The sequence below is a fragment of the Sminthopsis crassicaudata genome, chromosome 4 (assembly GCF_048593235.1).
Source record: "Sminthopsis crassicaudata isolate SCR6 chromosome 4, ASM4859323v1, whole genome shotgun sequence".
In the NCBI taxonomy this organism is placed as follows: Eukaryota; Metazoa; Chordata; class Mammalia; order Dasyuromorphia; family Dasyuridae; genus Sminthopsis; species Sminthopsis crassicaudata.
The window spans coordinates 100920457-100935869 of record NC_133620.1 but is presented as its reverse complement, the minus strand read 5'-3'; the positions used below and the strand labels follow the sequence as shown (position 1 = coordinate 100935869).

Below are 15413 nucleotides of genomic sequence, written 5' to 3'. Positions count from 1 at the left end.
TTTGTTATTTCCCAAATGCCTATTTTTGTATTTCTCCACTGAAAAATTTTAGTCTCAGGCAAATTTCTTCATTTTATCTTGTAAATTTCTCTCCCAGAAAGTTGTCTGTATGGGCACAGGATATAGAGATGCCTTTTATTATTTTTTAGATAATATTTTTATTGACAACTATCTATCTCTGCATTGTGAAACTAAGTCTTCCCATTTTGCCCACAATGAAAATGCAGGGACCATTTATAGGCTTAATCCCATTACTGATCAATAGGAGATCTTTGATTTGCTCTGTTTTTAACCTGGACAGTTTTACTCTCCTAGGTAGCTTGATAATTTTCTGGGAATTCACCATATAAGTGCCAGACTTAATAAAGACAGTCTATCAGTTGTGGCTTCAATCCTATTGGTACTTGAGATTACCTACTGGTATATGCTACCACATCTGTAGATAACTTCACTTTTACATCCCTTTTAATTCTTATATATCTCTCCTCTTCTTTTACCCAATGATCCATCCCTTGCATCAAAGTTTTTTTTTAAATTTTATTTATAATTTTTGACAGTATTTATGCATGAGTAATTTTTTATAACATTATCCCCTGTATTCATTTTTCCACATTATCCCCTCCCTCCCTCTACTCCCTCCCCAATGACAGGCAATCCCATACATTTTACATGTGTTACAATATAACCTAGATACAATACATGTGTGTAAATACCATTTTATTGTTGCACATTAAGTATTGGATTCGGAAGGTATAAGTAACCTGCGTAGATAGACAGTAGTGCTAACAATTTACATGCACTTCCCAGTGTTCCTTCTCTGGGTGTAGTTGTCTCTGTCCATCATTGTGTATCAAAGTTTTAAAACAAAAAAAGTAGGAAATCAAAAGACAGGGGCAAGGAAAAGAGAAAAAAGTAAGAAATTTTCTTCCATTTAAATTGTTGTCATCTTATCTTGTTTTCTAGTTCTGCTACTTTAATCTACTCCAGTTCATCTAAATCTTCTCATACTCACGTTTCTTTCATTTTTTGGTTATTTCTTATGTCACAGAAATATTCTTCTTCCCCCATCCCCTAAAGATGGGTTTTATTATTTCACCCAGGCTAGAAATGTACAGCCACTCATGGGCTCAGTTCCAATATTGATTGACATGGAATCTTTCATCTGCTCTATTTTTCCAACCTGGAATGATTCATCTCTCCTTAGGCAGTCTGCTAGCTTCTTGCTCCTAGGGACTCACCATATTGGTTCAAGACCTACTGTCTAGAATCAGACAGTGTCTGATTAGTGTCTATAGATTCATGTCTACAGTCAGAACTCAGAGCTCCCCAAATCAAGCAATCTACTTGTCTCAACCTCCTCACCAGCAGGAGTGTGCTACCATGTGTGACCTACGGTAATATTCTATTACACTCATTTTATTCAGCTATTGTCCAGTTAATGGACATCTACCACTTTAAAATGCTACTGTGAGCATTTCAGTGTATATAGAACATTTATTTCTGTGAAGATGCATTGTAACATTATTCAAAGCAAAATCCAACTAGCAAGATGGATTTCCTGCTACTACAAAAAAAATAAATAGAAATACTCTTTTTAAAATGTGCTTTGGACTTTCTATATCATTAAAATGATAAACAGAATATTAATTATGTTTCCAAACACTAAAATATATTAGATGGGATTTTGTCATCAAACTAAGGAAATCTATTCCCTAGGAAATCTAGGAAAATGTGAATCTTAGAACAAATTAGTAAATGATCATAAATGTAGATGTACACATACCTATTTATGAGAATTGTGTATATTTACTTGCTTACGTACATATATGAGTTCAAATGCAGCCTAGACACTAGCTGTGTGACTCTGGCCAAGTCAATCTCTGTCGTCTTAATCCACTGGAGAAGGAAATGGCAAATCACTCCATTGTCTTTGCCAAGAAGTGCGGAAATTATATGGATTGATCCCATGGACGGTATGATCCACAAGGGCGTGAAAAATCAGATACCTCTGAATAAATGGAGAGCTCCACTTGGGAATTTAGTATGGCAGAGAGGGGAGATGAAAACATCTCACACAGGAAAGTAGCCACAGAAGTGGGGAAAGTTCAAAGCATGTTTGGGGGACTACTTAATAGTTCAGTGCAACTAAAGTGGAAGATTGATGTAGTGGAAGGAGCAGAAGGAGAGTAAGAGAAGAAGCATATTCTAGAAGGCTGTGAATAAGAAGGAGCTGGACTTTTCCTATAGGAAATAGAGAAAACTTTACAAATTTATAAGTAGATGACTGACATGGCCAAAGTGATACTTTAGGAAAACTAAGCTTGTGTCAATGTGTAGAATGAACTGGATGGGACAAAGAGTTAAGACCTTCCTAGCAGGAAGGACTGAGTTATTCAAGAGTGGATGGTAGTATTTGGTGACTAGTTTTTTTGTGGAGAGTAAGGACAAGGTTTTAAGTTTTATAGAAAGAAAATGAGCCCAAGAGGATTATAGGATTCTGAATAGGAGAAATTTTGGGATTCTCTCCTTAAACCCCTGTAACAAAATCTAGACAGTAGAATGATTTGTCTAAGGCACCATGAGGAATACATTGCCAACATTAACTTTGTTTTCAAACATTTATTCCATATCAAGATATCTGGGGGAAACTGGGAAAACTGAGACCCTTCTCTTTGGGCAGTGCCCTTTGGAGTTGAGTCTTACCGCCTTTTTTTTTTTTTTGTGGGGAGGGTGGGGTGAGATGAGGTGGGGTGGTGGTGGGTTCTAGTCTTCCTTTTTCCTGTCTATCACTGAATTCCAGTACTCCAGTCTGTCAATTCTTCTCCCTTAATTTTTTAAAAAATCCCATCTCTTCTTGAAGCTTTGCTGAGTTGGTTGAAGAACAACTTCCTTTTGCCTTGCCAAGATGGGACACAGAGCTTCCAAGGATGATTCTCTTCCATTATAAACTACACTCCAGTAGAAGTGGGTTCCTTATTTATTTCTGTAAGTGACATTTTGCATCTCACCTCCACGCCTTTGTGCAGGCTGTCCTTCATACCTGGACTATTCTCTGTCCTTGGGATCCCCTTATTCTCTTCAAGGTCCACTTCTAATGACCACTAAAGGCATCCAGAAAGAACAGTAGCTAGAAAACTTGCCTTGGAGTCAGGAAAACTTAAGTTCAAATCCAGCCTCAGACATTTACTAGCCGTGTGACCCCCAGACAAGTCACTTGTTTGCCTCACTTTCCTCAACTGTAAGATGGGGACAATAACAGCACCTATCTCACAGAGTTGGTATGAGAATCAAATGAATTAATATATAAAGTGCTTAGCACAGTAATTGGCACATTGGCACAAACATCTCTTTCCTTTCCCTGTAAAAAGGTCTTTCCTGATTTCTTCACTTATAAGTGCTTTCTTCATTCCAAATTAACTTTATATTTATTCATCTGGGTATCTGTTGTTATCCCTCAGTAGGATGTAAACTCCTTGAGGTCCCCAGAGCCCTGAGGTGTCTGGCTCTGTAACCAGTTCAACTTAGCTTTGTATCCCATTCTAAAAGGCACCTCCTATATACCTGCCAATATATTTAATTGTTCCTTCAACAAACTGAGGGAAGAGGAGTCTTTTCTTTCTTTCTTTTAAAAATGGATCTGGATATCTTAGTCAGTGTGTCTGTCTTTAATTATAAGCTCCCAGATCATGGAGGAGTACATAAGTGTCAGATAGGTGCTTGATACTTTAAAAAATTATACTAATCAAAGTGAATGCCATCATCCGGAAAGTGTAGGAGATAGCACACACAACATTCCACAAATTTAAAAAATGAAGAGGTTTAAAATTCATGGGATACATTTCTCCTGAATTGGGGGCTGGTGCTCTATCCACTGCGCCACCTTGTATCCCTTGCTACTGCTTCCTTGTTAGCCTTGTCTTTCTCACTAGATTGGAAACTCTTCAAGGCTGGGATTCCACTTTATGCTTCTGTAGTCACCACCTAGAATGCTATTAAGGGCTGCATGGCAGATATTTACTACGTCTTTGTCATTTCCCTTCTGCTTCACCTCTCAAGAATGGACTCAGGGTAATTTGGGGGACACTATTAATCCCTTGCATTTTTAATATATTCACTTTTAAAAGCCTGTTTGGGTCTGTTGTGTCATGTTATCCTTTTCACAAACCCAGTAAGATTGAAGGGTAAATATAGCTTTCCTCAGATGTGGAAAGTTGGACCTGGAAAGTTTTAGATAACTTGCTTGAGTCAGACAGAAAGTCAGGAATGGAATAAAGCCTCTTCACTCAGAAACCTCCTTGTCTCTCCCATTACTTGTCTCCCTCTTCCTTGCCATGGCATTGACAGTCACACTTTCTTGCCTGAGATGGCTTTGGGGAGAAAGGGTACAGAGATAGAAGGAGCTTCTATCTGTCAAAACCAGACAGCTCTTTTCTAAACCAAACAGAGCTTGGGGAGCCCATCTAGAAGGCACAACTACACCACAAAGGCTGATATGTATATCACTTGCTGATGCTGCTCATTTCACATATTACTAGGGATTACTAGGAACCACAAGCAATCCTGGATCAGACAAGGAAGCAGAAATGGATAGTTTCTCTCAGTAAATAGTCTTTGGTCTCAAGATTTCCTTCCTTAGTTCATGCCAAGGGGTTAAAAACAGCAACTTGAAACTAATCTCCAGGCAGAGAAAATCATCTTAATTAAAAGAAGAAGCATTAGCTGGGGGAAATGTTAACTGTCCTCACCAGCTGTTTATCTAGCAGATTAAATGAGCAAATAACGTGACTTCAGTCCTGTCCAGGGGAGTGAGAAGAAAAACAAAACATCCCAGAGTCCTATGGTTGTCATTTTGAGCTATTCCAGCTAAAACTGGTTTTGATTATGTCTTTCTATTTCTATTATCTGTAGTCCCAATTATTCTGCTCTTATTTAAACTTTATCTCTGCCTTCAGATTAGGAGCTCATGGGGACAGAGATTGTCTTTCCCATCAGACTGGAAGATCCTAAAGATCAAGAATATTATGTGTTACCCTCATTTAGCTTGGGCACTCTTTCAAATCAAGGATTGTGTTTTTACCACCAGAAAAAAAGTTCCCTGAGGGCAGGTACTATGTCCACTTAATATGACTATAACCTCTTTCCTTCCATGGCTTCTATGACATACCTAGCTTTTCCCAGTTCTCCTCCTATCTATATTACCAGTCTTTCACAACCACCTTTGTTAGAACAATATTCTTTGTGTATCCCACTAGCCTTTGTTCTAGGGTCTCTTCTATTCTCTCTCTATTTCCTTTCCCTTTGTGATCTAATCTGCTCCCAGGAATTCAAGTATTGTCAAAGATGACTTCCAAATCAATTTATTTAGTCCTAATTTTTCTCTTGAATTGTAGTCATACTCAAAAAGCTTTCTGGTCATCTCCAACTCAACAAATCCAAAACAAATTAGGCTCCTTCACCCTCTACTCCAAAATTCCCTATACTTGTCAAAAGATCACTTCCCAGACCCCGAAGTTTATAACCTCATCATTCTTGATTTTTCCCTCTATGTCATTACTTATTTACAATCATTTTTCAACTTTATGATTCAGTGACATTGGTCCTCTTATTGTTCCTCATAAAAATATATGCATACATATACATACACATACACATATACATATATTATATATGTACATGTATATATACATGCATATAGTAAAGTAATATGCTACATGTAGTACATATATATACATATATATGTGTATATACATATATATGTATACACATACACACATACACATTAATTTGGGAATAACATAACAGAAATGGTAGGTTACCAAGAAAGAAAAAATATTTTTGACACTGTAATATCATCACTCCCTTCTTTTCTAGGTTTCCTTCAATTTCCTTCTGTTCTCTTCTGTGTAGTTTTTTTTTCTCTTTTTCTTTTTTTTTTTTTTAGTTTTTTATTTTTCTTTTTTTTAATTTAATTTTTATTTTATTTTAGAATTATAACTTTTTTTTGACAGTACATATGCATGGGTAATTTTTACAACATTATCCCTTGCACTTACTTCTATTCAGATTTTTCCCTTCCTCCCCCAACCCCCTCCCCCAGATGGCAGGCAGTCTTATACATGTTAAATATATTACAGTATATTCTAGATACAATATATGTGTGTAGAACCGAATTTCTTGTTGCACAGGAAGAATTAGATTCAGAAGGTAAAAATAACAGTTTACACTCATTTCCCAGGGTTCCTTTTCTGGATGTAGCTGATTTTGTCCATCATTAATCAATTGGAATTGGATTAGCTCTTCTCTATGTTGAAGAAATCCACTTCCATCAGCATACATCCTCGTACAGTATCATTGTTGAAGTGTATAATGATCTTCTGGTTCTGCTTGTTTCACTCAGCATCAGTTGATGTAAGTCTCTCCAAGCCTCTTTGTATTTCTCCTGTTGGTCATTTCTTACAGAACAATAATATTCCATAACATTCATATACCATAATTTACCCAACCATTCTCCAATTGATGGACATCCATTCATCTTCCAGCTTCTAGCCACTATGAAAAGGGCTGCCACAAACATTTTGGCACATACATGTCCCTTTCCCTTCTTTAGTATTTCCTTGGGATATAAGCCCAGTAGTAGTATGGCTGGGCCAAAGGGTACGCACATTTTGATAACTTTTTGGGCATAATTCCAGATTGCTCTCCAGAATGTTTGGATTCTTTCACAACTCCACCAACAATGCATCAGTGTCCCAGTTTTCCCACAGCCCCTCCAACATTCATCGTTATTTGTTCTTGTCATCTTAGCCAATCTGACAGGTGTGTAATGATATCTCAGAGTTGTCTTAATTTGCATTTCTCTGATCAACAGTGATTTGGAACACTCTTTCATATGAGCGGAAATAGTTTTAATTTCATCATCTGAAAATTGTCTGTTCATATCCTTTGACCATTTATCAATTGGAGAATGGCTTGATTTCTTATAAATTAAAGTCAATTCTCTGTATATTTTGGAGATGAGGCCTTTATCAGAACCTATAACTGTAAAAATGTTTTCCCAATTTGTTACTTCCCTTCTAATCTTGTTTGCATTAGTTTTGTTTGTGCAGAAACTTTTTAATTTGGTGTAATCAAAACTTTCTATTTTGTGATCAATAATGCTCTCTAGTTCTCCCTTGGACACAAACTCCTTCCTCCTCCACAAGTCTGAGAGGTAAACCATCCCCTGTTCCTCCAATTTATTTATGATTTCGTTCTTTATGCCTAAATCTTGGACCCATTTTGATCTTATCTTAGTATGTGGTGTTAAATGTGGGTCCATGCTTAGTTTCTGCCATACTAATTTCCAGTTTTCCCAGCAGTTTTTGTCAAATAATGAATTCTTATCCCAAAATTTGGGATCTTTGGGTTTGTCAAACACTAGATTGCTATTTTTATTCACTATCTTGCCCTGTGAACCTAACCTATGCCACTGATCAACTAGTCTATTTCTTAGCCAATACCAAATGGTTTTGGTGACTGTTGCTTTATAATATAGTTCTAGATCAGGTACAGATAGACCACCTTCACTTAATTTTTTTTCATTACTTCCCTTGAGATTCTCGACCTTTTGTTGTTCCATATGAATTCTGTTGTTATTTTTTCTAGGTTATTTAAATAGTTTCTTGGAAGTCTGATTGGTATAGCACTAAATAAATAGATTAGTTTAGGGAGTATTGTCATCTTAATTATATTCGGCCTATCCAAGAGCACTGAATGTCTTTCCAATTATTTAAATCTGACTTTATTTTTGTGGCAAGTGTTTTGTAATTTTGCTCATATAATTCCTGACTCTCCTTTGGTAGATATATTCCCAAATATTTTATACTATCGACCGTTATTTTGAATTGAATTTCTCTTTGTATCTCTTGCTGTTGGATTGTGTTAGTAATGTATAAAAATGCTAAGGATTTATGTGGATTTATTTTGTATCCTGCAACTTTACTAAAATTCTGAATTATTTCTATTAGCTTTTTAGCAGAGTCTTTGGGGTTCTCTAAGTATACCATCATGTCATCTGCAAAAAGTGATAATTTGATTTCCTCATTTCCTACTCTAATTCCTTGATTCTCTTTCTCGGCTCTTATTGCTGAGGCTAGAGTTTCTAGTACTATATTGAAAAGTAATGGTGATAGTGGGCAACCTTGTTTCACTCCTGATCTTATAGGGAAAGGTTCTAGTTTATAGCCATTACATATGATGTTTACTGAAGGTTTTAAATATATGCTCCTATATTTATTCCTATACTCTCAAGTGCTTTTAGTAGGAATGGATGTTGGATTTTATCAAATGCTTTTTCTGCATCTATTGAGATGATCATATGGTTTTTATTAATTTGATTATTAATATGGTCAATTATACTAATAGTTTTCCTAATATTAAACCAGCCCTGCATTCCTGGTATAAATCCCACTTGGTCATAGTGTATTATCCTGGGGATGATTTTCTGAAGTCTATTTGCTAATATTTTATTTAAGATTTTAGCATCAATATTCATTAAGGAAATTGGTCTATAGTTTTCTTTCTCAGTTTTTGATCTACCTGGTTTAGGTATCAGTACCATGTCTGTGTCATAGAAGGAATTTGGTAGGACTCCTTCAATCCCTATTTTTTCAAATAGTTTACATAGCATTGGAGTTAGTTGCTCTTTAAATGTTTGGTAGAATTCACATGTAAATCCATCTGGTCTTCTGTGTAGTTTTAAATGTTTTATTTATATTCTTTTATTTCTTTTCTTCTAACATCACTGCAAACTACCTTTCTATATCCCTTATGTCTCCTTCAGATAAAAAAATGCTTTCCCCTGTAACAAACAAGAACAAGTCTGTGTGTGTGTGTGTGTGTGTGTGTGTGTGTGATCATTGAGTCTGTTGATCAATAATCCCATGATTAAAAAGTCCCCCCCTTTATGTAAGAAATAAAATTCTATAGTCTATTATCTAACCAAGTGAGAAGATACCTCAACCAATCAAAGACTTTAGACCAAGCATAAAAGGTCCTTGATCAATTTAGATGTTTTTAAGAGTCACTAAATGTTGGGGACAGTAAACAGAAACAAAACAAACTTTTGAGGAGGGACAGGGTAACAGGAGAGAAAGAGAAGGATAAATAGGAGGAAAATAGGATGGAGGGAAATACAAAGTTAGTAGTCATAATCACATCCCAATGTGAATGGGATGAACTCACCCATAAAACAGAGGCAGATAGCTGAGTAGATTAAAAACCAGAATATGACAATATGTTATTTATAAGAAATATATTTAAACAGAGACACAGAGAATAAAAATCAGATCTGGAGCAGAATCTATTATGCCTCATGTGACAGCAAAAAAAAAGTAGGGGTAGCAATCATGATTTTGCAAAAGCAAAAATAGACCTATTAGAAGAAATAAACAGGGAAACTATATTTTGCTAAAAGGTACTATAGACAATGTAGGGATATCAATACCAAAAATATATGTACCAAATGATATAGCCTATGAATTCTTAAAGGAAAAGTTAGATGAGTTATAGGAGGAAATAGTAAAACTATATTAATGATAGACCTCACCTTTGCCTTCTTAGTACTGTCTAAATCTAATAATAACATCATAAAAGTATATTCAATAAAGGGCTATGGAAAAATAGATTAAAATTTAATTGGTAATTAAATAATTTAATCCTAAAGAATGAAAAGGTCAGACAATATGACAAAATGTATGGGATGCAGCTAAAGTTATACTTAGGGGAAAAAACTCAATAAAACAGATAAACCATTGGCAAATTTGATTTAAAAAAATAAAGAGGATAACCAAATTATCGGTATTTAAACTGAAAGGGGTGAATTCACCACCAAAGAAGACAAAATTAAAACAATTACTAGCAGTTATTTTTCCCAAATACACACCAATAAATCTGACAATCTATGTGAAATGGATGAATATTTACAAAAACATAAATTGTTCAGATTAACAGAAGAGGAAATAGAATGCTTAAATAACCCAGTCTTAGAAAAATAAATCAATAAGCTTCTTTAAAAAATTCCCAGGATGAGATGGAGTCACAAGTGAATTCTACCAAACATTTAAAGAACAATTCATTCCAGTGCTTATAAGCTCTTTGAAAAATTATATGAAAAAGAGTCCTTTTACAAATATATATGGTGCTGATACTTAAGCCAGGAAGAGCAAAAATCAGGAAGAAAATTATAGACCAATCTTGCTAATGAATATTGATGCAAAAATTTTAAATGAAATGCTAACAAGGAGATTACAGCAATATAGCACAAAGATGATACTCTATGACTACGTGGGATTTACACCAGGAATGCAGCACAGGAAAACATATCAATAAAGAAAACAACAAAAATCATATTATCTTAATAGATGCAGAAAAAAACTTTTGATAGAATACAATACTCATTTTATTACAAACACTGGAAAGCATAGGAATAAATGGAGCCTTCCTTAAGATGATAAAAAATATCTATTTAAAACCATCAGCAAGCATTATCTATAATGAGGATAAGCTAGAAGTCTTCTAAGTAAGATGAGGGGTGAAGCAAGGTTGTCCATTAGCACCATTATTATTCAATATTGTATTAGAAATGCTGGCTATTGCAATTAGAGATTAAAAAGAAATTAAAGGAATCAGAATAACTAATGAAGACACAAAAGTATAACTCTTGGCAGATGATATGATGGTATTTTTAAAGAATCCTAGAAAATCAACTAAAAACTTGTTGAAATAATTAATAATGTCAGCAAAGTGGCAGGATATAAAATAAACCCACATAAATCTATATTTTACCAGGAAAATATAGCAACAAGAATTAGAAAAAGAAATTCCATTTAAAATAATAGTAGACAATATAAAATACTTGGAAGTCTACCTGCCAAGAAAAACCTCAGAATTATATAGGCACAATTACAAAATACTTTTTACATGAAGTCAAATCTAGGAGAAATATCAATTGTTCATGGGTATACTGAGCCAATATAATAAAAATGACAATTCCACCAAAATAAATGTACTTATTCATACCAATGAAACTACCAAAAATTATTTTGTAGAATTAGAAAAAAATAATAACAAAATTCACCTGGAAAAACAAAACATCAGGAATATCAAGAGAATCAATGATAAAGCAATGTGAAGGAAGATAGCCTAACTCTATCAGATCTCAAATTGTTTTTAAAAGTGAAAATAATCAAAACAATCTGGTACTGACTGAAAAATAGAATGAGGAGTTAGTGGAAAAGTTTAGGAACCCAATTTACAGAAATAAATGACCACAGTAATCTAGTTTTTGATAAACATAAAAACTCAGGCTTTAGGGTCAATAATTCATTATTTGACAAAATTTGACCAAAAAAATTGGGAAAACTGGAAAATAGTTTGCTAGAAACATCTCATACTATATACTCAGCTAAGTTAAAATGGGTACATGATTTAAACACGAAGAGTGATGCTGTAAGTAAATTAGGAAAGCATGGAAATTTTTACCTGTCAGATTTATAGATAAGAGAAGAATTTATGACCAAACAAGATAGAGAGCATTATGGATTATAAAGTAGATAATTTTATTACGTTACATTAAAAAGTTTTTGCACAAATTGGGAAAACATTTTATAATGTTTCTTTAATAAAGACCTCATTTCTCAAATGTATAGAGAATTGAGCCAGATTAATCAGAATACAAATCATTCTCAACTGATAAATGGTCAAAAGATATGAATGGGCAGTTTTCAGAAGAACTCAAAGCTATCTATGGTTATATGAAAAATGCTCTAAATCATTAATTATTATACAAATGCAAATTAAAACAACTCTAAGGTACCACCTTACACCTATCAGATTGGCTAATATGACAGAAAAGGAAAATGACAAATGTTGGAAAGAATGTGGGAAAACTGCGACGCTAATGCAATGCTAGTGGAGTTGTGAATTGATTTAATCATTATGGAGAGTAATTTGAAACTGGACTATATTCAAAGGAACACAAAAACTATGCATTCCCTTTGACCAAGCAATGCTATTACTAGTTCTGTATCCCAAAGAAATTTTTTTAAAAACGAAAGGAATCTGTAGCACAAAATGATTTCTAGCAGCTCTTATTGTGATGACAAAGAATTGAAATTGATGAGATGCCCATCATTTGGGGAATGGCTAAACAAGTTATATATATTATGGTATATAATTGTGATGGAATACTATTGTCCTATAAGAAAAGACAAGCATGAAAAAAATTTTGGACTGATGGAGAGTGAAGGAAGCAGAACATTATACAGAGTAATAGCAATATTGTATGATGATCAACTGTGAATGGCTTAGCTATTCTCAGTACTAGAATGATCTAAGATAGTTCCAAAAGACTCATGATGGAAAATGCTATCCACAATGAGAAAAAAAAACTATAAAATCTGAATGGAGATTGAAGCACACTTTTTAAAAAACTTTATTTTTTGTTGGGGTTTTTTTTGGTTATTTTTTTTTCACCACATGACTAATATGGAAATAAGTTTTGCATGATTTCTCATATATAACTTAGATAAAATTGCTTGCCTTCCCAAGAAAGGGAGAAGAGGGAGGGAGAGACTTTAGAACTTAGAATTTAAAAAAACTTATTATTAAAAATGTTTTTACATGTGATCAGAAAAAAATTCTAAAAAAAGCCACTGGATAAATGATATTGCACAGGAAGCTTTTATTGGACTGACTGAAGAAATGTGGTTACATTTTATGGATAGTCTATCAAAACAGCAGATTAAAATGGTATCACGACTTGGGGTGGGAGAAGAAAAAAACTCTGAATTAAGTCTTGGTCTCTCCTCTTCTTTTCCATCTCTGGATGGAGGATGACCATATGAATTTCAGAAGGTCAGAGGATTTGAATTTTTCATTGTTCTTCTAGTAACATCTTTAGAATGGATGATGACATTATCTGCCAAGGACAGACTAGATGTGATAAGGAAAGGCAGATTCAAGATTTTACAAAGTCTGTTCCTCTCAGTTGTTAGAAATCTCTGTCATTCTTCAAAATAAGTTTAAATAAGACACTTCTTTGCCTTTTGTTATACCATTCCCCCACACTTCAGTAGCATGTAAGCTACGTTAAAGTGGGGTTTATTTTAATCTAACCTTTGTAGACCCAGCATCAAGCACAATGTCTTGCATGCAAATTGCGCTTAATAAAGCAATGTCTCTCCCATCATAGTGAAAATTTCTGAAGGGCATGCACCACTTCCTCCTTCTTTTGGATACCCCAGTACTCATTCCAATACTCCATAAAGAGGTGCTTAATTGGCACAAGGTTAAACAATTCCAGCTCAACTAAGCCTTAAAGTTATACGTGAGGTAGTGAGTCTCTTGTATATGAATGCATGTCAGTAAAGAAAGGGAAAAAAAGAAAGGGAGAAAGAGCATGAGTTTTGGCCCTCAGAGTCCATGAAACTGAATCAAAATGATAGAGCCTTACCTCTTTGGTGGGTTTGTTTGCTTCTTTCTAGATTCTCTCTTCTGTGTTCCTGCCTTCTGTCTGCTACTGCTCACTCTGTGAATTAAGGAGAAAATAAGAAAGAAATCAAGCATTTTTGAAGAAATGCTAGATAAGTTTGTTCGCTCTTCAACTAGCCTATAGCCTTAACCTTTTGTTCTTCACTGTTGCTTCAGAGACTTTCCACTCTGCTTCTGGTTGTTTTAGACAAGATATCAAGCAAAACAGCCAGAGACTCAAGGCTTCTCTTCAAGTGTATATGTTCCCAAAATGGCCTGAGATAGACAGGTGCTGGTTTTTTCCTTCAAAATTAAAAGTCTTTATTCTAATGCTTCCTCATGAAATGGAGGTTACCCTGGGTTCCCAAAGATTATGCCAGCACATACAAGTTTTGGCAGGGCACATTGGAAAAGTTTCAAGAACAGTCTTGGCAACAAACTAAGTCTGCTTTTCGAGGACCAGCCTAGCCAGCCTAGCTAAACACAGAAATGCTCATCACCAGTAGGCTGGTCACTTGGTGATGAATTCTTCAAGCACAGCAACCCATGAAACAAAGAAAAATCCAAAAAGGGCTTTTAGGTCCATGGCAAACATTTCTGCTTCCTTAGTAATGGTGGCAAGGTGATAAAGTGGTACAGATATCAATTGGGAAGTGATTGAACAAATTATGGTAGACAAATACCATGGAAAACTGTTATTGTGTAGGAAATGATGAAGAGGATGACTTCAGAGAAACCTGAGAAGATTTGTATAAACTAATGGTAAACAAAAGAGCAGAACCAGTAGAACAATTTATAGACTGATGCAACATTGTAAAGCCAAACAACTTTGAAAGATGTACAAACATTGATCAACCAAACACAACTACAGAGGACCCCTGATGAAACATGATACTCAATTTCTGATAGAGAGATGACAAGTTCAGTAAGAAGATATATCTATATTCATATATGTATATATACACACATCTATGTACATATACACATATAAGAGCCAATGCAGGAATTTATTTCGCTTTACTATACATGTTTGTTACAAAAGCTTTGTTTTAATTTTCTTTTCCCCTCTAAGATGGAAAGGGAAATGAATTTTTTAATTGGAAAAAAAATAAAATAAAGGCAAAAAAGAAACTTGGATAGAGTATTAAGAATTGTAATTTCTAGAGCATTCATAAACTTTAACTTAGCTATTAATATGCTGAAAAATAACTAACAAAAAGAAACTAAAGTATATGAATCATAATCTTAACAACAGAAAAAATTAAATGAAATGAAAAGTAGTTCTCAGTTTCTCCTGGAAGAAGACAATAAAGAATATGGCAGAATTGGTTTTATTATGAATCAATAAAAATATTTATTAACTGTTTACTATGGCCTAAGGCAGCTAGAAATATAATTTCATGTGATAATTACTCATGGAATATTATAGAATTCATACTACACATTTGCAAAAAGACCACCATGAAAATAATTGCAACTACTGTTATCTTTTACAGAAAATAAAATGTAGCATTTCTGCAAAGAATTTGGTAAGTTAAATGAACAAATATGACACTCAGTAACTTCAATACAAAGTGAGTATATGTAGACAAGATATATAATACATTGCCTATATATGTGTTGGCTCTGTGTATGTGTATGTGTGTGTACATGTGTGTGTAGGATTTTCCTCCTTAAAACATGTAGAATATTCAAATGTCTCATACTTATATGATATGAATACTTTCTTTGAGAAAATAATTAGAATGCATTTGACATGATAAGCACCAAATAAAATTCAATCCATTTCTTTTTTGGTGTTATGTTAACAGAGAGGAAATGACTCATTACTGATGTGAAAGGCATTTCTGAATAGGTTCCACAGTCACACCAATTAGAATAAGGACTAAAACAAATACAATAAT

General features: G+C 34.3%; 1 protein-coding gene across 11 annotated transcripts in view; it reads right to left on the bottom strand.

Annotated features, from left to right (window-relative positions):
* The window catches only part of NFASC (neurofascin), a 237865-nt gene that overhangs the window by 128723 nt on the left and 93729 nt on the right, over window positions 1-15413 (bottom strand). For all 11 annotated transcript variants that reach the window (XM_074308935.1, XM_074308924.1, XM_074308925.1 and 8 more), the window contains exon 2: window positions 13493-13567. In XM_074308935.1, the coding sequence (XP_074165036.1) occupies window positions 13493-13567 (75 nt within the window). The remainder of the gene's footprint in view (window positions 1-13492; window positions 13568-15413) is intronic.